The sequence below is a fragment of the Lygodium microphyllum genome, chromosome 12, assembly GCF_053477565.2.
Source record: "Lygodium microphyllum isolate KBCC chromosome 12, Lygodium_microphyllum_v1.1.10, whole genome shotgun sequence".
Lineage (NCBI taxonomy): Eukaryota > Viridiplantae > Streptophyta > Polypodiopsida > Schizaeales > Lygodiaceae > Lygodium > Lygodium microphyllum.
This window is the reverse complement of record NC_141146.1, coordinates 44,698,273-44,723,423: the sequence shown is the minus strand read 5'-3', so window position 1 is coordinate 44,723,423 and position 25,151 is coordinate 44,698,273. Positions and strand designations below refer to the sequence as shown.

Genomic DNA, 25,151 nt, shown 5'->3' with positions numbered 1-25,151 from the left:
AAAAACTGAATAGCCCCAAATTTCTTGAGCCAATGTGGAAGAAATTGCACAATGTCTATGAGTTTGGTAATAATTTACGCAAAGGGCCAATCAGACAAAAGCCCCAGATTTTTTGTGGGAATGTCCAAGAAATTGAGAAATTTCTTTAAATTGATTGTCAATTCAAACTCCAGGAGCAAAAATTAGCAAAAGCCCCAAATTTATGGGTAACATGAGCTGACATTCGAGAAGAGATGGCTGAAATAGACTGAAAATTCCAAAAATTTTGAGAAAACCCCAAATCTGAAAATTAGGGTTTCTTCACTTTTTAGGGTTTGCAAAAATTGACAAGCAGGACTGAGAAAATGGCGGGCAGAGCTGAAAACAACAGCAACTCTTCCAAAACAGCAGCTCCTCAGGCTGCGTGTAGGGTTGTGTGTGGTACTGCGCATTGGACTGCGTGCAAGGCTGTGCGCAGGCTGAAAACAGCAAATCTGAAGCAAATGACTGAGCTAGACATATCTGGAGCCAATGGACAGATTTGGAGCTGATGGCTGAACTGGACAGATCTGGAGTAGACAAGAGACGGCTCAACTACAGCTCCTCCTCCACTTCAGCAGCACCTCACAGCAGCTAAAAACTCTTCCTCGAGCTGAGAACCAAGCAGGCAACAGTAGGACCTTGGGCGGGATGGCACCGTGGCTAAACGGAATCCGGGTGTACGAGCTGCTCTGATACCAAATGTTGGAAAATGGCAGCCAGCTATGGAGAGAGAGAGGAGAGACAATGATAGCAAGAGAGTGAGCTGAAGCAAAAAGAGAAGAGTGTACTTGCTAGAATGAAAGATAAGAGTGAAAGTACAACTTATGTTTAGATCAAGGGTTGACCTAACCAGCCTTCCACCAACTAACTAGAGTTAGGATTATTTTACTCTAGAGCCTAGTGTCACTACTTTAAGTTTCTAAGACACTAGGTGTACACACCTTACATTGACACTTTAATAAGTGTCCACACCACACAAATTACATTGGGCGCTGCCCATAGAATCGACAAATTCTAGCATGTTTCCATGCCTTTAAAGAGTGAGGAGCCCTTGTCTCTTCTAGGGGTCGTCATCAAAAGGGTTGCGGCCAGAAGCAACAAAGAGGCAATTGTTGCAAAAACTGCAATGGACAAGAAGCTCGTCACATGATGTGTACAATCTTCTAGACAAGATTATTCCTATCCTACTTCACCAAGATGCATGCTTTTCTTGACCTAATCTCTTAGGGTTAAGGAAATTTGTCATACTTGCAACATTCATTTAGTGTAATATAACATAATGAATATTTACCTCCCGTATGTACCACAAACACTATTCATGCGTCACAACTTAAGTTATAACCTTGTGGCTACCCCTAAGGCTTGAAAATAATAAATAAACCTCCATGCAGATTGAACAAGCGTGCACAAAATAAAAATGAAGACAGTAGGCTTTTGTCACTATTTACCAGTCTTAATTACTTCATCCACCACTCTCCCCCCCTCTTCATTGGTATTAAAGTAGCCCATGGCTTGGTCCAAGGAAAGAGTCAGTGCTGCTGCTAGTAGTTTTGCATTAAAATTACAGTACACAATACGCATCTGTCCAAGGCAGGCTGAGTAAGCACAGGTTTGCACCTCAAAGATTTAGATGGCTGAAGGGCATGTATTTGAATGTGCAGGTTGTGTGATGACAAACCAATATTGGTTGTTGCATATATGACATGTTGGATGTGATAATAGATGCTGCTAAACAATACTGAAAACCTTTTACATAGACTAGAAATGAATAACATGCATCAATCAACCATGCCCAATTGTGAAAGTCAACATAACATTTCGCACATACGTGACAAGCAACAACCTCAGGTGTAGGAAAAGTATCAATAGGCACCATTCATTAGTTGAAAATGCTAAAACAGAAAATAACCTTGGTTTTGAGGTTTTGGTAAAACTACATCCTTTTCTGTGCTTGCTGCTCTACAAAAAGACACGTGCACTTCTTGTCCTATATTCTCAGCCATGGCCTTTAACAATGCCTACAAAAAATGTAGAAGAATACGTAATTAGCCAAAGTTAAAGCTGCTAGGTAAATAGGGGAGCAGACAGTCTAATCAATAGGGCAGAGTCACATTTCTATCCAAAAGAATCACCCTAGTCACGGCATCATGATGTGCAACAAGATTTAATAATTAGGGGTCTGTTATTATTTCTTTTCTTCTTATTAGGCACACTGAACTAGATTGTATTGGTATTGTGCTTTTCTCCCATACATATACATCTGTAAGGCATTCTGAGAACATTCATATATCACTCACACACACACACACACATACAGAGTCTCTCTCTTTTTTTTGGTAATAGGTGGTTGTATTAATCACAAAAAAATACAAGATTACATGATTGCAAGAGTCTCTCCCTCTCTCTCTTTCCCCCCGCCCCCCCCCCCCCCCCCCCGGGTAATCAAGTGGCTCCCCTAGAAGTCGCTGGTAAGCCACTTATTTTATTAACCTACTGACGTAGGTTCAAATCCCTTTTTTAAAACCTATACTAGATGACCATGCAGAATGTAGGAGTTGAACCCAAGACCTTCTAGTCACCACATGTTTAACTTAACCAACCGAGCTACACCTACTTGGTCAAGAGAAACAGGCCATCCGGTCTTCTGGCAGCAAAATTTTCTCTCATCTCACAATTTGGGAGGAGGGCTCCAAGAAGCCTTGGGGGGCTGCAGGTGGGAATGGAACCGCAGCGAAATCAGGTCATATGCAAGTACAATTGCAAGGAATGCTACACCAAACGGCGCCCCCCCCCCCCCCCCCTTGTGCTTGTGTGTGTGTGTGTGTGTGTGTGTGTGTGCACGCGCGTGTGTGTATGTTTGCGCACGCAGATGCGCGTGCACCCAAGTGCATGCATGTGTGTGTATGTGATGAATGACTTGTCTAACGTGGCGAATGAATGATGATGAATGACTCTATCTGATACCTGGCAAATGGCGACTTTCTGATGGGGTGCATGCTGATTGTCTGACGTTATGCTGCAACAAACACCAATACTTGCTGGGAGTGTGATGCAACAGTCTCTGACATGATGCTCTGCAGGTCATAAGGTAGGGACTGCCATGCTGGTCTGCAGGGTCATGACTAATCTGCAGGGATACTTTGCATTTGCACTGTGATACTCTGCATTTGTGCACCAATGATTATTGAAGTTCAACTTGGACAGTGATGCTGAGAGTCTTTGGTGCTGTAGTGAACTGCTGGTCTAATGCAACAGAGAATGTCTTTGTGAGAGATTATATGCCATGGTAAGACTCTGCGACTGTGCAACAGTGACTGGGAAATACAGTCACATACTGCAGGTTTAACCTCAACTTAACCTGGATTGTTAAAACACAACTGTGAGCGGTGCACACTGTAATACTGTGACCATTACTTGTGAATGCATTTGTAGTAAAGGATGAAACAATATCGCCAGGAAAACAAAGTGATATCCCAATGGAAGAGCAATCCTTCCAAAACCCAACAAAGCTCTACAAGAGATGCACACACTATGCATTCACACCCATGAGCACTAAAAGATGCTCCAAGGTTGCAAAAATACTAAAGACAATGTGCAGGGGGCATTTGGATGACATAAGTTCTCTCATAAGAGCTGAGATTAAAGAAATGTATGCATCAATACATGACAAAGTACTGCTAGAGATGAAAACACACATGAAAGCATATTGTTGCTCACTGAGCTGAAATATCAGATAGATGCTTGTGAGAAAGAACAACATATCAGGAAAAACTTGATACACAGAAGCCATCAACGGCTGCACCAGAATTGGAAAAAGAGATAGAATGGCTTAAGAAGGACATGCATACATGGGCAGGCATAGTTGAAGGGGTAAGAAAGAAGATGAAAACAGTGGAACATGTCACCACAGAAAATGCTCGATTGATTGAGGTTGCAAAAAAGAACAAAGAAGGGCATGCAAGCAAAGTAGAAGTAACAAATGCCACCGTAGAAGAGGAAGCAAGACAAAAAATTCGAGCACTCCAAATTCATTTAGTGGGATGGGCTGAAAAAGGCACCCCACAAGAGGATGCAAAAACCTTGAATGAAAAAATTGTGGCAAAAGAGACATCCATTCTTGATGCATGAGAAATGGGAGACCCAATGGATAAGAGAGGGCATATCTTCATGCTAGAGTTTGAAAACATGGATAAGAAAAAAATCCTCCTTGTGAAAGGAGGGACCCCAAAGGGAGAAAACATATACCTTGATGAGAAGAAAAGCCAACATGCCCAAGACATTGGAGGCACATAAGAAGGGAAGTGCCTAGTGTACAAAGACGAGAGGGCAATTATTACAAAAGCCAATCACAATGATGGTGCACAACCTATGAGACACTTAGAATGTCAATATGGAATTGCAATGAAGTGCTACTTTTGGATGTTGGATATCTTGAAGACACTTTTCAAAATACGGATACACCCATGTATAAAAAAATGCACGAATGCAAAGGGAGTAGACTCCCAAATGTACGGGGATATAGATGGGAAAGTGCATTTAGCTTATAAGCTAGAAAGCCGAGTGGCAATAGGGGCTCTAGGGGTGTGGCCATACCTTTTCTAGAGGGTCTCAAAGATGTTGTGCAAGTGATGCACAAAGATTGAACAATACATGTTGGTCAAGATAGGGACACAACATGGCATCTTCGTCACAATATTTTATTTTCCTCTTGTAAACTCAAGCCATGCTTCACAAGATGGGTCACCCTTTGATCCATTGTATGAGAATATCATGAGATATGCTAGCTCGAAAGATGTATTATTAGTAAGGAATTTTAATGTACAAATTGGGGGTGGACAAAGGGATTTTTACATGAAAGAGGACGTCAAATTTAGAGAGATTGATGAGGTGTGTCTATATAGAATGGCCCAAGATAGAGAAGTGAGTGCACATAGATTAGTCATTGTCAATGGTCTCTCATGCTCGCCAAGATCAGGTGCCCTCACATGCTCAAACCACAAGAGACGGGCGAGTACATTGAACTACCTGATAGGATCACCATCATTAACACCAAACATCAAGAACTTTGAGATCTCAAGGAGACCAATTGATACCTCCGAATACCACTTTACTGAGGACACCTCACACATAGTGGCTCGATACACACCCCCCAAATAACACTATGTCTCCCTAGGCAACCCCTAGATAACCCTTTATCGAGGACACCTCACATATAGTGGCTCCATACATGATGGATTGCAAATGTTAGATCTGAGCAGAATGTTGGAGGAATGCATGAGGATTTCGCCGAGGCTCTTCTCAATTCAGCCACATATGTATTCCTACACACTTCATGTCCATCCAAACCCCCACTATCTACTACTCTCCAAAATGGCTAGCATGATGATGAGTGCAAGGCCACTTGCACTCATCTCTACAAAGAGAGACTAAGTCAGGTAGAGATATACCAGCTATTCATTGGACAGAATAGCGAGAGATAATGGGAGATGTTTCATGAGTGACAGTCCCCCCATATAGATTACATAAGCAAATACTTGATTTGACTATGGGAGATGGCTGATGCTGTGCCAAGACAGCCAACATGCAGTCCCCCACAAACCCACAAGCCCACAAGCCAACATAGCAGTCTTTCTTCACCTAGAAGATGGTCAGAGATGCGATCTACAAATTATAGAATCGGAGAGCACATGATGAGGATGTTTTGGTGGCAAAGCACATCTCACATGCTTGTCACACATTAGAATTTAGCACCTACACTAGCATAGATATTTAATAGAGCAATATATGAGGGAGTCCTTGTGAGCTGATTAGATCATACGATTGTCCCACTCTTTAAGAGTAGCAACCCTTTGGTTGTCAAAGCATAGTGATGTGGAAGTGTATAATCGGACTGAAAGAAAGAAGTGAACACGGAGAGGGGGGGGGGGGGGGGGAGAGGAAGAATGATGAACACTACAAAGAATAAATGCTGAATAGAGAAGGCAGAGTATGTGCAAGGGGCTGTGAGAGTATGAACAGCCCAGATCTCTAAATCTGCATGAATCACAAGATGATAGTGATCAGGGCAGGCCAGCCATAAATAGGCTGAAAAGAATAAAATAATACATCAGGTCAGTCAATCTGAAACTGGCCAACTGCATCATAAATGCTGCCAACTGCCATGTGGCACTGCTATGTGCTGTCTGCCCTGATTGCTACCCATCTGCCTTGGCAATTGCATATCTGCTCTCTGACCTGCTCCTATACATGGCAATGCTGTTAAACTACCCTAACTAAGCCTATGCCTGACAAAATCTCTAACATCCCTTCTCAAATCCTGGATGCCACATAAGGCTAAGGGATCTAGAATGCTGACAAATAATGGCCTAAGGAAGTGCCTTGGTAAACAAGTTGGCCATATTAGCCTTTGCCTTGCAATACTCCACATCAATAGTCCCATCCAAGTGCTTTTCATGAATGAAGTGATATTGTGTTTGAATATGCTTCATCCTCGCCTGAAATACGTGATTCCGTGACAAGGTTATGCAACTCTCACTATCACATAGTAGTGTGGTAGCCCCTATCTGTGCACAGCCAAGCTTATCCAACAACCTCCAAAGCCAAACAATCTCACAAGTGGTAAAACAAGTCAGTCTATACTCGATCTTTGTGGAAGAAATGGCAATTGTAGGCTACTTCTCACTACTCCAGGAAATTGCACATTTAAGAAGAAAAAAACAATAGCCCTTCGTCAATCGCCTATGATCAACATCACCAACCCAATCTGAGTTTGTCCAACCTTCTAACACCAAAGCCGCAAACCACTTGCACCTACTAGATAGAATAGGCCAAGGTTGAGGGTCCCCCTTAGAAACCACAATATCCTCGAGGCAGCTTGCCAATGAACCTTCTTGGACTCACTCACAAAACTTGCAAGTAGACCAAGTGCAAGTCAATCCACCTTGGGGGCCCTATTGAGTTTGACAGCCACTTTGGGATGTGTGCTCAAAATTGAGGGCCTAGGACTTGAATTCTAGCAGCTAAAATTGAAGAATTTTAGGGAGATTCAAAAGGCCATCCAACTAATATCAAATTTGGGGCTAAATTTGTCTTGCAAGGGGCAGAGTGAAGGCCAATCCCCAAGCAAACCAAGGGCAAATTGGTTTGAAGACTTGCTAGTCATTAATGACAGCAAGTAGCACTCCGATAAGTGGCGAAGATGAGAGAATCGTAGTTGTACTCCATCCATTTGCAATTGAAGATAAAGAAATACCCCAAGGGGTCCCAGTTTTGGGGACAATAAGCTATCTATTGTCCAAGATTAGAGTGGTAGCATTCGCATTTTCAATTTATGTGAATTTTATGCTTGCTGTAACTAGTGTTAAATCAGGTCATCACCAACCTCTTCAAGGAGGGAGGCTGGTTTCAAGGTTCCATTGAAGAAAACCATCAATCCCCTGGACTTGGTGAGACCAAGGTGTTGAGCTAAAACACGCTTTACAACTCATTACCATTTTTAAACAACCCCAAAACATGCTTAATTAATGAAAAATGCAAATTTGGTACACAGTTTGAGAGAGTTCCTCCCCGAAACTCTAATTTTTGGAGCACCCTGCAACATCTATAAACAGACAAGCTGCCCACCATTTCGCCTCATCCTTTGTGCAGGTTTCTCACTCTACCGTGTAGATTTAAGCCATCAGCCACCTACCATCTACTGTCTAGCCATCACCAACTGCAGCCTGTCACTATCCAACCCTCGACGGCCTGTTTTCAGTTATCATCACCTTGCTATTTGGAGGTCTCCATCTGTTGCCTCATCATAGCACCCAATTAGCCTACATGGCATGACACTTGGTTGGGCGAGGCCTACTTGTTCATAATCAATTTCTCTTATGTGCTCCAACCATGTGCGATCACAATCCATATGCATGACTCCTTTCTCGATTCTAAAGATGTTCTTCTTTTGCAGTTCAGAGTCTGCATGTATTTGTTTAATCAAATGTCCCTCAATGCCATACTCTATTGTGTCAATCTCTCCTTTGCTCTCGTCATGGAAGGAACAATAGTCCTCGTACTCATTGTCTGAGTCATCATCATCTAACTACTCATCATCCCTTAGGTATTGATACTGCATTTCCTTGTCATTGGTAACTAAGGCCCAATTGTACATCAAGTTCAGATTGTGCACCTTAGTCCATTGCCAATTAGGTTCGTCCAAGAGATCCTTGAGTGGTTTAAGATTTGCGGCTAGGTTACCAACTAATCTATATGTCAGGTACTCTAAGATTTCGTAAAGCTCTCCTTTGTTATTCGAGACATCGAGCATAAAGGGGATGGGCCATCTATGACAGCTTCTAGCCATCATACAAATTGGTACTAAGGGGTTATTATTGGGCTCACTAGCTGCCTTGGCAGCCTGTTCGTCCTCCTCGTCATTCAAGAATGGCAGATCGATCATGGCTAGCACATGCATCCAATCTTGCTTATCCTCACGGGGCAAGGGATATACTTGGTCACAGTGGCCCGTAAGGTTCTCTAATCTGAAGCAACTATTGCAATACTTGTGCTTTAGTTGTCCAACAGGCCGTCTACATCACCAAACACCTCTCCTGTTGTTGCCTCAATTCCTTGACACTCCAACACTCTGACTAATGGTCACAACACTAAGGGTCCATCTGCAGTAGCCATCACTCTCCGATACTGCATTGGTCTGCCCTTGGGCATTCTCTACACTCTTACATTCATTTATAGTATTCATTCACATCAAAGTTTCTTCTCTTTATGTTTGTCTCTGTGTTTGAGTTTTGAGTTTTTGTGTTTTGCATTTTGCGCTTAGGGTTTGAGTTTTGCTTGTCTATATTTGAGTCTTTGTGTTTCAATCTTTGTCATACATACTGTGTTTCCTCATTGCAAACCCTAGCATATCTTCACATGGTATCAGAGTCAATGCCCTTCAATATACAGTACTCCTGCACTCTCACTGGTGGTCACAGCACTTGGGATTCATCTTCAGTGGATATCACTCTCCGATATTGCATTGGTCTGCCCTTAAGCATTCTATACACTCTTACATTCATTTACAGCATTCATTCACTTTAGAGTTTCTTCTCTCTATGTTTGTCTCTGTGTTTGAGTTTTGAGTTTTTGCATTTTGCGTTTAGTGTTTGAGTTTTGCTTGTCTGTTTTTAGTCTTTGTGTTTTAGTCTTGGTCATACGTGCTACGTTTCCTCAGTGCAAACCCTAGCATAACTTCACATGGTATCAAAGCCAGTGCTCTTCTAAAGAGTATTCTACAGTGATTGTGGAGGCTAGTCTTTATGCGAGACTCGCACGCAACTTGATTGTGACTCATAATATCTCAAACGCCTTCTTCGGATCCTATGACGCCCTATCAAGTTTCTCCATCATTGGATGCTCTAAGAAGGTATTATGGGCTCGAGGAAGAGGTAGACACACCTTCACCTTTACCATCTTCTTCTTCTCGTTTTGGTCATCTTACAAATGAAGAGTTTGAGGAGTACTTGCGCATCACGTATAGTTTAGTTTACACTTCTCCAACGAGCGCTAATACTCCATCTGGACCAATTGGTGAGATTGGCCATCTCTCTGAGCTTGGAGGTACCACAACATTTGGTGCATCTCACAATCCATCTCCTTTATCTCAGCCATGCCTTATGTCAGGTTCGTATAACCCTTTTGAGTCGTATGAGCTAAAACCCTCTCTTGTTTCTCCTTTTGATGTGAAGAGCCGAATGGTTTTCAATATGGTAACTTTAATAGAGGAGGCTCTCAAAGCAAATACCCTTCATCAGGTATGTCTACCATCTATTTCACTTGAGCAAGTAAACCACACTTCTCGACTTCCTTCCATCCCACCACTATCTTTTCCACATTCTAATCTACTTACATCTTCATCCCAAAATCTTGAATCACATTTCACTTTCACTCAAAGCACACTAGGAGTTGGATCTTCCATCTCCGCTCCTAACACCTTCTCATTCTCCCTTCCACCATCTACCTACCCTCCGTTCACTTCACCTCTTGGTGCATCATTAGAGAAAATGCCACCCTTTAACATTGTACCTTCCACCTACCCCACTTTACCACATCCTTCCACTTTGGGATGGTTGTGATAGGCATCCCCCTCACTATTCTCGGACACTCACAATCTCCCCCTCCCCACACAACCTTTCAGATGTAAGGATATCCATCTTTTGCTAATGGACTATCCTCACACATCCCTTGGGTCACTCCTATGTAGGGATTTCCATCCACTACCCCCCGTGTCCTTATCCCTCCACCTTGGGCTCCACAGGCAGTTATCATACCCATATCCAATCCACCCTTGCCCACATTTGGATCCGCTATACACACTACTCATATGCATGGTGGACACTCTGGGATTACTTTCCAAGTGTACTCCACTCCATCTTCCTATCCTCCGGAGTCTCGATCCACCCTACCCCCATTACACACCTTCTCCATCTCTTAGCAATACCACTCCTATTGAACCAACCAAGAATGCCTTCATTGATAAGACTCATTTTAACGAGTCGAATTTCACCACTTGGTCAAACTTCATGCAACAAGTGCTCAAATCTCAGGGACTTTGGGACCTTGTCATTGGTACCAAGGATCCTCGATTAGCTCACCTTGATTACATCTGTCAATGGAGAATCCACAATGCCACAACCAATGTTGAGTTAATGTAGGGGTTGCTTTCTAAGTTCCACTCTCAATTACATCATTTTTCCCACCCGCTCAACCCACCCCACCCCACCTCCCCCCCCCCCCCCCCACGAGACGGCACACCCCACCCCACCCCACCTCACCCCCCCACGACACGGCTCATTCCCCCCGCACCCCACCTCGAAAATCCTCGCTCCATCCACACCACCCCACCACGCCTCCAAAAACCCCACTCGACCCACCCCACCCCACCCCGCGCCACCCCACCCCGCGTCACCCCCCCCACGACACGGCACACCCCCTCCCCCCACCCCACCTCACCCCCCCACGACGCGGCACATCGTCGCATTTGAGCGAGGGAGTCATCTCATTTACCACTACACAGCTCGAGAGCTCAAGATCACACTCAACGTATCAATCTCGATTTTGAGCTTCAGGTGTTTTCCATTAAGAAAGGGGATGATTTGAAAGTCAAGTTGGCCGAATATTGGGCGTTACTCGCTAAGTTTACTACTACTTGCTCCCCAAAGTCAGCCAACGATCAAGTCACATTCTTCTTCAACAAGTTGCCCGAAAATACTTCCATTTTATCCAACGAATTATCTCACTACCTAGATGACCGACCTTCTACAAGTTTGAAATTCAATTTTTGCATTATGCAAGGCTGCATGATTGAGTCCACAAGTCCTCCACACACATCTATTCAAAAGAGCGAGATTGGTTGCCTCTTCTTTAGGAGGGAAAAAACCAACAATGGCAAGAACTCGCAAGATGCGAAGGCAAGCTCAAACAAGGAAGACACCACTTCCTCTAATAGAAACAAAGAAACACAACTCTTTTTGTAACAAATTCCTAAGAAAAATAGATTTTACACACTGTGCCAGATATCAGGTCATGTGGACAAGGAGTGTCGTACCAAGGCCTAAGGTCCTCCTAGAAAATCACAACGGACTACTGCCACTACCTCCACTCCAACTAGCCAGTCCAGTGGGGCTATGCCTCCCGCTGCTATGCCATCTACTCCATCTACCCCAGCGGCTACTAAATATGTAGCACGCGAACAACCTCAACAGCCTATCTACTTCACTATTCCTAAGAATTGGTTGATTAGTCTACTAGTGACCAACCTATAGCACTTTACACATCCATTCCTAGGATGTCCATTGCACCTTCTAGGACCACTTCCCCACCTCGCCATACGCGATGGTAGCCACACACCTAGTCTTTTGTTTTTAGACCACCGTTACATACTTACATACTCATTGCATTGCACTTAGCTTTGCTTTCTTTTATTTCATTTTCAAATTTGTTTTTTGGAGCATCTCACTACTCACATCTGTGCCTGCAAATTTTAATCTCTTTTGCAGGGTTTTGTATTTCAATGTAGGGCTAATATGCAGGCTTGCACCAATCCTTTCTAAGCTTGAGACATGAGATGCGTGCTAAAACTAGCCTTCCTTCTATGGATGGGTGGTAAATCCTTGATTACAACCTAATTACAGCAACAAACAATAAATGCAAATTTGAATATATAAATTTACCTACTGATCTTGGACAATGCCACCCAATCGGCCCCAAAATTGGCGCTCCTTTCGATATTTCTTTAGCTTTATTGAAGAAGAAGTTGCTTTACAATGGGATTCTCCCAATCCCCTTCGCAATCCAAACTTCCCTTGCTGTCCAAAGTGACCAACAAGTCTTCCCTTGCTATCCAAAGTGACCAACAAGTTTTCCCTTGGCTGTCCAAAGTGACCAACAAGTCTTCAATTTGATTTGCCCCTTGATTCAGGCACTTAATTGGCCTTCACCCACTTCATAGACGATGGAAATGCCCCAAATTCAATGGCTGGCTAGTCCACCTGAATCTAGCTGAAATCCACCATCAACCCTAAAATTCCAAGTCTTGGAGCTTCCTATTTCTAGCACGCTTCCCAAGGCTGCACTAAACCCTAATTTCTACTGTAAATTAGGGTTTACAACAAAGAAATTTGTGATTTCTCCAAGGGTCCAAATGCTGAGATCTTCGGAGCACGACTGTGAAATGGCTAGGAGATGAGAGACAGAGCCGTAAAGAGAGAAAATTCAGAGTTTTGTCGTGAAGAATGATTGAAAATAAATCAAATGCAGCTGCTGCCTTACCACAACAACATGAAATGCTTTCGCCTACAACTAAGACATCCAAATCAGCTGTCACCTCGTACCTGGATGCAATCGCCCAATTGTGGAGGGTCTGAATCTACAATCGCCTCCTCAAAACTCACTCGTGGCTGGCTGTAATGGCTGAAAATAAGCTGGCCATGGCTGCTCACAGCTCTCCCACATTTGCTACAGCAACAATAATCTCCTTTTTCCTCTTCTTCAATCTTTTACCAGCCTGTATAGGCAAGTTTGCCAAGTGGCAACCTTCCCAAATGGTTTTTCTGACATTATCCATCATTAAATATTAATTTTCAGTCTTTAATTACTAAAAAGTAATCTAATAATTATTTCAGTGCCCAAAAAAATAATGACTAGCCAATAATTAAATTGGCTAGGCATCTTCCACTCCCGAGTCTCTCTATGCCATCTTTGACCATTAGATCAACGTTAGGTACCATTAAACGCCACATCTCTAGTGTCACCAGCTAACACTTATGGCCAAATGAATGACCTCGGCCAACAATTGACACCAGATACCTCCAAGTACCTGTGCAACATAACTTATAACAACTTTTGCCTTTGACATCCCATGATTTTCTCGGATCCTGGGCTCGTAAATTTACTCTAACCCCGGTTTCACCTCACATGTACAACATTTACTTAATCATGTGATTAAAAATTAATCCACATGTTAAGTGAGGTTTCAAAAATACATGTCCTTATGACATGCGTCATTCCTTTCATGGTTCCATCTACTTGGAGTTTTGCTATTCTACCAACATGGAGTTTTACTTAAATTTTTAAACAACCCAAAAACATGCTTAATCTTATGCCAAACGTAGATTTGGTGCACGGTTTAAGAGAGTTTTAGTGATGCGCCAAAACCCTACTTTTTTTAAGCACCCTTTAACATCTTTAAATAAACAGACTGCCCACCATTCAAACTCATCCTTTTGTGCAAGTTTCTCACTCTACCATGCAGATTTCAACCATTAGCCATCTACCATCTGTTAGCAGAGTATTTGTCAGCTCATGTGTGAGTCTGAGCTTGATCTGGGCTGGGCATTTTTTATTAGGTATTTTAGGTATTTTTCTGGTGTGGCATTTTATGCCAGTGGAGTATTTTATGCACCAGTCGGCCAGCATTAATGCTGTCCGACCAGTATTATTGCTCCCCACTTTTTCAGCCTATTTAAACTCAGTGGCTCCTCCTCAGTCAGTCACTTCATTTCACCATCTGCAGACTCTGTGGAGAGAGGAGCCAGTGCCAGTGCCCACGCAGCCAGTGACTCACTGTTGTATGCGACTGTCTCGTGTTCAGATATATGGATTCCATTTCCCATGCATACATCTGAGTTCTCATCTATATCGTGTTCTTTTCTTTTCTCTTTTTGTCTTGTGTTTCAGCAGTTTATTTCAACACATGTTTATGCTTCCACCGCTGCTCCACTTCTGACATGGTATCAGTTTTCAGGATTTGTGTTTCTTGCTAATTTCAGGACTGTTTTGTACCCTTGCTGATCAGACGACTGCTGTTGCAGCCAGGCGCCCTGTTTTGGGGCTGTTTTCAGCCTGCGTTTTTTGCAGTTTTGCCATCGCCTGCTGCCTCCGCACCCTCTGCTGCCTACGCACCCTCTGCTGCCTGCGTTTTTCATCTGCAGCTGCTGGCGACAGTTTTCTACCTGTTTTTCTCCAGTTTACAGCCTGCGTTTTGCTGATTCAGCATCTCTCGTGGCTGGGTGACTGTTACTTCAGGCCGTTTTTGCTGTTTTTGGCAGTTTTTGACTGATTTTTTGACTTTCTGCAGCAGATTTTGTCTTCTATTGATCAGATTTTGGGTTCTATTGCATGTGAACTCTCATTTTCTGTAGTCTGTGCTTGTGTTTTGGCTGTGTTTCCTCTCTAAATTCCATCTCTTCTCTACTTCTCTTCTTATCCTCTCCATATGGCTCCTCCGTGCACTTCCACTGATGATAAGTTACATATGACCTCGATGCTTCTTGAGCATGAGGCATCCTTGAGATTACAGGGGCGGCTTCCGGCACATTATGGAGGTGAGGCTTATGTAGCTTCAGAGAGGGGTGACGGGAAGAAGAAGTCGAAGGCCCAGTGTTACCACTGTGGCAAGAAGGGACATTTGCGGAAGGACTGCAAGAAGTTAGCGGCTTCCAGGAAGAAGAAGCAGAAGACGAAGCGGGATGCTGACTCTACCGATGAGTCCTCTCCTTCATCAGACTCTGACTTCGATCCTCCGACCAAGGTGAAGTCCAAGGCGCGGAAGGGATCGTTTTCTTCGGATCGCGGGAAGGGCTTGGTGGCCCCTTCCTCGGCTGCTTTCTAGTGGTGGTGATGAGGTCATCCCTCACGACTCTCTTGTGCCAGAGAGGGAGTGTGAGCGGGTGTTCAGATGGGGCGGCCGCGCCTCATCTATACTTTTATACAGGTGCACAGGTTCCAGAGAGGGACGTTCCTGACACATCGACTTCAGTCTGGCGGAATCAAATCCTAGAGCTGGGATTGACATCCAGGTTCATGCTGAGCTGGTTATCTGACAGAGAGCGGGAGGTTTTCGTCTGGAGCTCACATGAGGGGACACTTTGGCGGTTTGGCCAAAGGCGGGGAATCCATGGTCACCTATGTTCAGAGGCATTTTTGACAAGATGGTCTTGTATGCTACTGAGAGACATTGGTGATGGACACAGAGACATGCTATGATCTTCTCTATTTTCAGGTGTTTGGTACGATCGACATCGACATCAGGTTCTCTCCGAGGCACCTTGGTGGTGGCTTGATCACCCACTGCTTGGGTATCCATGGTTCTACTTGGTGGTTCTATGTTGTATAGTTTCTGATCCCTTTTCATTATCCTATTGTATTGTATCAGATCACCCATGATCTGAGAGAGGGTGTTAGCAGAGTATTTGTCAGCTCATGTGTGAGTCTGAGCTTGATCTGGGCTGGGCATTTTTTATTAGGTATTTTAGGTATTTTTCTAGTGTGGCATTTTATGCCAGTGGAGTATTTTATGCACCAGTCGGCCAGCATTAATGCTGTCCGACCAGTATTATTGCTCCCCACTTTTTCAGCCTATTTATACTCAGTGGCTCCTCCTCAGTCAGTCACTTCATTTCACCATCTGCAGACTCTGTGGAGAGAGGAGCCAGTGCCAGTGCCCACGCAGCCAGTGACTCACTGTTGTATGCGACTGTCTCGTGTTCAGATATATGGATTCCATTTCCCGTGCATACATCTGAGTTCTCATCTGTATCGTGTTCTTTTCTTTTCTCTTTTTGTCTTGTGTTTCAGCAGTTTATTTCACCACATGTTTATGCTTCCACCGCTGCTCCACTTCTAACACCATCTACTATCTAGTCATCACCGATTGCAAGCCATCACTATCCAACCCTAGACGGCTTGTTTTCAACCATCACCTTACTGTTTGGAGGTCTCCATTTGTTGCATCATCATAGCACATGATTAACATGCATTGTCATCATCTGGTGCCAAGTGACAAACTGCTACTATCTCTCCCACCAAGCGACTACTACAATACCTGCGTTTCTGCTATCCAACAAGCTATCTGCATCAAACAAACATCTCTTCTGTTGTCGCCTCCGTTCCTTGACACTCTAGTAATCAATGTTTGGTATTTCCCGCATTCCAACACTCCGACTGGTGGTTATAGCACTTGGGATCAATCTTTAATAGACGTCACTCTCCGATACTGTATTGCTTTGCCCTTGGGCATTCTGTACACTCTTATATTCATTTACAACATTCATTCACTTAAGAGTTTCTTCTCTCTATGTTTGAGTTTTGAGTTTTTGCATTTTGAATTTTACGTTTAGAATTTAGTTTTGCTTCTTTGTCTGAGTCTTCGTATTTCATTTTTGGTCGTACATGTTGTGTTTCCTTAGTGCAAACCCTAGCATATCTTCACACATATCTTCACACTGTTGAGCTAAAATATGCAGTACTTGCTGATTAGCCTCTTAAACAACCCCAAAACACACTAAAAAAATGCTCTTCTAGAGTAAAAACCCTAAAACGAGAAGCGGTTCAAGATAGTTCAGTGGAAACCCTAAAATGGGAAGCGGTTTGAGAGAGTTCAATGGAAACCCTAATCTTTGGGGCGCCCTTCCACATCTATAAATAGACAAGCTACCCCCATTCAACCTTATTCCATCTGTGCAAGTTTCTCACTCCACATGCAGATTTCAATCATCAGCCTCCTCCCACGTGGTTGTCCAGCCTTCGAGACTGCTGCCACTCCATCCGTGTTTGCTCCTACTGCTGGCACCTTTATCCATGCTGACATCAACTGTTGGCAACATCATCATATGCTGCGATCTGATCATCCAGTCATCGCCAACCACATCAGACACTGTTTCAGCTTGCTGTTCGCAGCAGACTCTACGTAGTTTCCAGCCTCCGATTGGCAATATACTGCTGCGTTTACCAGTTTTCAGCCTCCAAACTACTGCGTTTTGGTGACCAACCTGCTGCCATTCACTATTCAACACTCCTACACTCCGACTGGTGATCACAGACTTGGGATCCGTCTCCAGTGGACGTCACACTCCGACATTGCTCTGCCCTTGAGCACACTGTACACTCTTACATTCATTTACAACATTCATTCAGTTCAGAGTTATGTTCTCTCTCCCCCTTCTTCTGTTTGTGTTTGAGTTTTGAGTTTTTGTGTTTAGGGTTTGAGTTTTGAGTTTTGAGTTTTGCGTTTAAGGTTTGAGTTTTGCCCTCTGTCTGTCTCTTTGTGTTTCTGTCGTGGTCGTACACTCTGTGTGTCCTCAGTGTAAACCCTAGCAGTTTTCTTCATACACACAAGGCAACTAATTGAAGATTAGGAGCTTTGCTCTACTGCTGAAATTGTATTCAACTAAGCATTACAGCAAGAATATATTTAGATAGTGAGATTGGATCAAGCAGGGATGATGCCTCTCAATCTGAAAATTCATAAAGTGTTGGGGAAAATGCAATGCCTCACCTTGGACAAGGCATGTAGCATGGGCAGCAAGCTGATAATGTTGGTTTAGACCAAAATCTGGGTCCTTCTAGGTCTCTTAAGGCTGACGACCAAAAAAAAAGAAGAGGAATTTGATGACCAATTTAAATATCCGTTGAGGACAGCAGCTGAAATGTTTGTGCGATTGGCAAATGATCCTCAATTTTTGCGCTTTTCAAACTCCTTAAAGAAGGGCAAGAAAGGCAAGAAGAGGAAATTGTCTTCAAGAGCTTTGGAACAACAAGATGCACCGAAGAAAAAGGCAATACAACAGCATGATGTTCCAAATGTGGGTAGTGAGCATAAGCAAATAATGCCAACGGGGCAATTGATGCACATGCAAGGCCAACTTGGAAATACCAATCCAATGCTTTTTGGACAACACGCCATACATGCAATGATGGGGCAACCAAGGTACTTTGGTGGTGGCACCATTTTCCATGCTATGGTGGGTCACGGACTGTACACGGGAATGTATAGCACAACTCCTTATGGTATGCAACAACCAATGTGTGGTATGCAAGGCCCAATCTATTCCAGTATGCCTGGTAATATGCATAATCCCATGTATAGCAATGTCAGCATGATACTAAGTGTTTGGAACTCATGATATTAATGTTGGTCATTCAAATGCTCCATATAGTGTTGGTCATAAGGAAAAATGCAACTATTCATGCATGTAATGTATGAAAAAATGTATCTTGGTATGGTTGGTAGCATGCAGATTTCCATGCAAAGTCGCATTGCAACGGTCCAAAGTATGCAAATAAGAATGTTGCCTAATGCATCTGGTGCTCCTAGTATATCATGTACATATGAGGGGCTAGTCAACTAGATACAATATTTGGCAATGCATATATATAGCACACTGTGTTTGGGACTCATGATATTAATGTTGGTCATTCAAATGCTCCATATACTGTTGGTCATAAGGAAAAATGTAACTATTCATGCATGTAATGTATGAAAAAATGTATCTTGGTATGGTTGGTAGCGTGCAAATTTCCATGCAAAGTCACATTCCAATGGTCCAAAGTATGCAAATAAGAATGTTGCCTAATACATCTGGTGCTCCTAGTATATCACGTACACATGAGGGCCTAGTCAACTGGATACAATGTTGTGTATTAGTTAAGTTAGAATTGCAGCAATGTGAAAGTATAAAGCATCGCAATGCTCAAGAAGGAAAAAGACCTAGAACCTAGTGGAGGTTTCGAGGCAAGTAAAGTTAGCGGTAAAGTTTTCATGTGCTTCTTGGTAAAGCTTTAGCATTGTTTCACATATGAAAGAATACAATTGGATGGAAAAGGATGGCCTCGCAAATCATCCTCACTGATGCACTTTACCTTGAATGTGTTTCACTTAGAGCCAATTTTGAATCAGGGTCTTTCATGTTCAACAAAGCATAGAAGGTCCAAAGTATTACCCGATGCTCAAACAGAAGGTTGCATCTCCACTCCCCTAATGATGGACCGCTCAATCATATAGTGGATCTTGGATGTTCTTCGTTTGCATCCAAGGTACTATATACCAATAATATTTTTGCCATTGGGATCACTATTCAATGTACTAGTCACTGTGAGTTCATATGCATATGGTATGGTTTGCACCTAGGCTCTAAAACTATAAATTTGCAAGGTTACAAGCATGTATGGAATATATGGAGTGAACATTTGGATGTGATTTATATTTGCATAGCATTTGTTAAATACATGGATGGCATGCAATGTACATTTGCACGTCATGCAAAAGAAGTACAATTGCATAAGTTACATAGTTGATGCATGCTTTACATGAGTATCATGTCATACATCATTACTATAAGGTATTATTTATGCTCAGTTTATGCATTACAATGCCTTGATGGTGGTCAAAACAATGTTGGGTTTGGCATGTGGATGCATCCCTTATGGTTCTAACAGCGGGTTATATGCATTACAATGCCTTGATGGTCAGAATAATGTTGGGTTTCACATGTGGATGCATCTCTTATGGTTCTAACATTCATTATGATTTATGTGTATGAAAGGTGACTGGAATTTTAGACATGCAGAGGGCATGAACCTAGTTATGCAATACTATGTACACATGTTATTTGACTATGAAGCAAACATTTATCTTCAGTGGTGCCATCAGATACTTTGACACATTGCAATACAATCAAGACCGATTGCAAGGATTTCAAGGGGGTAGTCTTATCATGAGGACATGAAATTTTAGTGCATTGCTTAGCATTTGATTAAAAGTTAATCAAATGTGCAAATGTGACTTGCACATATGCAAGTTAATTATTTCACAATATGGAACCTAGAATCCCAAAATATCCATTAATGCCAAAGGCAAAAGTTATAATATGTATGACGGGTAGTAGGTGGTACCCAGTGTCTCATTTGGGCCTAGACCAATTTATTGACTACTAATGTCAATGGTAACATTAAAGTCTAGACATTAATTAATTAATTAATACTAGTCTAAGGGTCAATAACTGCTTAGAGATACTTGAAAAACAATCCGGACTAGCCAATTTAATTATTGGTTGGGGAAACTATTTTTCTAAGCACTAGAATAATTATTAAATTAAGCTGAATAATGCTAAAAAATGGGATTAGAAGGCTATCACTTTGGCAAAACTTACCCATGCAAGTGCAGAAAACACTTTTTGGGGCTAGTGAAAGTCTATTCCAACCATTGTGAGAAAGAAGGAAGCTATTAGAGAGCAGGGAGATACTGTTGATGTGATTTGCAGCCACCAGGGACCATTTCTACAACAGACGACAGCAACTCAAGGTCATTCTAGTGCAAGTGACAACACATAAGAGGGGACAGCAATCTTTTTCATGGTCCTAAGCTATAAGTGACAGTTTCCATGGCTATTTGAGTACGGCACCGACAGTTTTTCAACATTTCTTGCGATGAAACTCTGTCTCTCTCTACAACAACTAAAATTGAAGAATTTCAAGGAGATTCAAGAGGTTATCCAACAAATATCAAATTTTAGGCTAAATTTGTCTCACAAGGAGTAGGGTCAAGGCCAATCTTCAAGCAAACCAAGGAGCAAATTAGTTTGAAGGCTTGCTAGTCATTAATGACACCAAGTAGCACTTGGATTAGCAAAGGAGATGGAAGAATCTCTGTTGTACTCCATCCATTTGCAATTGAAGATAAAGAAATACCACTAGGGCTGCTAGTTTTAAGGCCAATAGGCTATCTATTGTCCAAGATTAAAGTGGTAACATTTGCATTTTCATTTTATGTAAATTTTATGCTTGCTGTAATTAGTATTAAATCACGTCATTACCACCCTCTTTAAGGAGAGACGCTAGTTTCACCAACTTCATCGTCTCAAAAGTAGCCAAGAGTTTCTCCACATATCAATGTTAGGAGGGAAAGATCCCCTTCTCAGTCTACAAAATCTCATGGCCTAGAAAGAAGTTGAGAAATCCCATATCTATCATCTTAAACTCCGTATTAAGTGCCTTCTTAGTGAGCTTGAGCATCTAGACATGGTCACCATTCAAGATGAGATTATCCATATTGAGTATAAGCATTGTGTAACCCTTGGCTACATTGTGGACATAAAGGTCACCATAGAAAGTAGATCTCTGATATTATCGAATCAATAGTATATTGATCCTTCATTGCATCCAACTCAATGTGATATACCATACTAATGGCTAAAACCTAAGGCTTACATGACAGTGCATCAGCTACAACATTCTATTTATCATCAGCGTATGCAATCTGAAAATAAAACATAGAGAGAAAGTTAGCCCATCTCATATGCTTCTTTGACAACTTTGTCTATGTCAGGAAGTACCTCAATGTCTGATTATTTGTCTATACTGTGAAATCAGCTTCTAACAAGTAGTCTACGCTCTTAATGCAAGGTAACTTTTTATCTTTTCTTCATTAGCATCATTGGGAGGTTCATGAGAAGGCTTGGCATTTGCTTCGATACATCTTGTTATCCCAAAGATATAGAAGATTTCTTCTTCTTGCCCTTGTTGTCCTTCATTGGAGCATTCAAAAATCGAGTGAACTGAGGATCCTTTGCCAATACAGCAAAGATATTTACTGCTATCCTCATTTGATTTTTAAATTGACCATCAAATTCCTCTTCCCCTTGCTAGTCATCAACATCATTTTGCCTTGAAGGCCCTGCATCTTGTCCAACAACAACATTTTCAGCCTGCTATCCATGGTATGAGCTTTTCCCTTTTGTGATTCACCGCTCAGCTTTAGAAAGGATTCTTGTATTCTTGTGTATTGGGTTGTTATGTTTCCATACACCACACTTTGTGTACTATTGATTTGTTCTCTGCATGCTTTCTTTACTACTTGAACTTTTAAACTCTTTGATTCTGAGGTCTTGGCAAATACCTACCCTTGCTATCCCTTACCTTCTTTCATCGTCTCCACACATACCTCATAATGGCTCCTTGCCTTCTTCCATCATCTCTACACCTACCTCATCATGGCTCCTCCAAATTTTACCATTGATGCCACTCATGCAGCCACACTAATTATTCATCTTCAAGTGTTTTATTGGAGACTTGTGTCCAAATCCAAGTTATGATGAGGAGGATGTCTCCAAGTGCTCCAAATGCTCAAGCTTCAAAGCAAGATGACCTACAAAGCAAGAAGAAGGTTCAATGTCATCATCGTTGAAAGAAGGGATATCTCTAAAAGGATTACAAGACATTAGTAATGTTGAGAAAGGAGGAGTGGACAAAGCAAAAGGATAGCCACTTCATTGACAAGTCCTCATCATCTACAAATCCAGGTTCAAGCTTCAACCATGCTGCTCTGGCATGCCTGTGTGGGTCTCCATTTTGGCTTGCTAGTATAGGTGGCACAAACATTCCTCGTGACTCTCCAATGCTAGAGAGGGAATGTCAAAGAGTAGTGGAGGTGGAGCAATTGAGACTCATCTATATATTTGTACAAGTGCAAAGGACCTAGAGAGGGGGTTTTCCTTACACATCATCCAAAGTCTGGCAATTTGAAATCCTAGAGTTGGGATTGACTTCCACATGCATGACTTGTTCAATATAGAGAGCAGGATTGGCTCCTAGTCAAAGGTCACATACGAGGATACATTGGCCCTTTGGCCAAAGCCTAGGAATCCATGGTCACATATGCTCCAAGGCATTGTTGACAAGATGGTCATGTATGCTCTACAAAGACATTATTGACAAACATAGAGAGCTATTATGATTCCTTTTTGTTTTCAAGAGCTAGAATGATGATATCCACGTCAAGTTCTCTCCAAGGCACCTTGGTGATGATGGCTTACACAACCACTACTTAGGTACCCATGGCCCTATCTTAGTGCCATCTTTCTATGTACTATGATGACGCATTATCATTGTGTATTTTATTGTTTAGTTCGTATGTAGGTTGGTGCATATATTTGTGGACAAGGCGCATTTTACCAAAGAGTGATGTGACCTACCTTATTTATCAATGCCTGCTCTGTAGCCGAATGTGCATTTATGGCTCACCAGCTGCATTCCTAGAGGTGCTAGATTGCTGTCCAACCTGATCAATTTCACAACCTATTTATAGGCTAGGGCTTCCTCCTCAATCAATTGAGCATACAACTTCACATGCAAGTCCTATTAAAGAGATAGAACCGGTGCCAATGCCCACATGGCCTATGACTCACAATTAGTTTTGTATTATCTCTTGTCATATTTATGAATTCCATGTCCTCAAAATTTTATCTTCTGAGTTATTTTGCAATGTTTGTCTTTCTTTCGAGTCTCTCTCTCCTCTCTTGTGTTGGGCACTATTGTGTTGTGCAACCTATATAGCAGACTCTCACGCTTCCATCACTACACGCACTTTTGATAGTCTATTGGTAGGTCAATCAAGTCACTAAAGATTAGAATTGTTTAGCTTGTCCAAAAGTTTTAGGGCAATCACTATATTGGCAAGATCACCTTGGAAGGCTGAAGCAACCTAAGAAGCACTATTTGAGATGGCACGCATAGGCAGCATATAGAAAGATCGCACTTTCTCAAAGCTGGAGATAATGCTTCTTGCCCCTGTCCAGAATCCAAGATGGTGAGAAATCGTCTTAGAAAGGGCAACCTCTTCTAGAAAGAATTCTGTTTCCATCACACAACAGATCATTCGTATTGGACATGGTGGGAGCTGCTACATCAGCGTGCAGTTCACTGCAAACACTATTCACTCTTGGTAGCACCCCAAAAAATCACCTCCTAGACCCGGACAAGCAAGTGCCCCCTTTTACTCTGCTTTGCGTCTCTCCATCCATGCTGACAAGAGTCACATTCTAAGAGTGCAAGTCTCCGTCCTATTTGCTCAAGATAAAACAGGCACACTTATCCTATCTAATCCTGCAAGCAGCATTGATCGGTCGGTCACTTGAGCATACCTCGGTGGCAAAGGCCAATACAAAGGTGCACAATCTCGTGTGGGTAATGCAAATCTTTCCATCCGTGTAAATACACCGGAATCAAAAAGGGCGATCCGACACACGAAAACCTGTCCTAACCCATGCAATCATTCATCATCCTGGACTTAACGCGCGCTAAAATGGCTTAAAACTGTGGAGATTTAAGCTTGTGAATACCTGTGCCTCCGTCGCATCCCTGTGGACAGGAGCATCGGTGTTGACAGAGGCACCTGTGCTGACAGAAGCAGGAGCGTCCATCTCTTGAAGGATGTTCTCTTTCTGACAGAAACCTTTTATCGAGTGCTGCTGAAGGGCGAGAAATATAGTCGCTTTAGAATAGAGGTTCAAGATACCTTGATGATGAATTGGGAGACTCTCGCCCCACTGCAATTCACAGCATCATGAAAAACTATATTGTCGTGCCCAAGTGCATTGCCTTTTTTTTTAAAGCACGAGAGAAGAGGAACAACAACAATTTTTACGTGATAGGAACAATCCTTATGTGAGAGAGAGAGAGAGAGAGAGAGAGAGAGAGAGAGATTTTTTATTTTATTTTTTAATAATTTTTCCTTTTTTTAAAAACAAGATATCCAGACATTTCAAGGTTAAGTAGATTACTTAACTAAAGTTAAGGTGGTTTACATGGTATGGACAATCCTTACAAAAGAGAGAGAGAGAGAGAGAGAGAATATATATATATATGTGTGTGTGTGTGTGTGTGTGTGTGTGTGTGTTTTTTAAATTCCTTAAAATAAAGTTTTCTTTTTTAAAACACAAGATATCCACACCTTTCAAGGCTAAATAAATCACTTAACTAAAGTTAAAAGTGGGTAATTTTTTTTGACCTTGTATCACCTTGTCATCTCACCATTG

The 25,151-nt window shown here is 42.3% G+C and overlaps 1 protein-coding gene across 2 annotated transcripts in view; it reads right to left on the bottom strand.

Moving 5' to 3' along the window:
* The window catches only part of PUX1 (plant UBX domain-containing protein 1), a 132,252-nt gene extending 107,533 nt beyond the window's left edge, over window positions 1–24,719 (bottom strand). The window contains exons 1-2 of one of the 2 annotated variants that reach the window (XM_087689402.1): window positions 24,456–24,719; window positions 1,931–2,039 (exon numbers count right to left, since the gene is read on the bottom strand). In XM_087689402.1, the coding sequence (XP_087545528.1) occupies window positions 1,931–2,039; window positions 24,456–24,536 (190 nt within the window). In that variant the 5' untranslated portion in view covers window positions 24,537–24,719. The remainder of the gene's footprint in view (window positions 1–1,930; window positions 2,040–24,455) is intronic. The other variant, XM_087689401.1, reaches the window with a different exon arrangement.
* Between the last annotated feature and the right edge of the window lie 432 nt (window positions 24,720–25,151).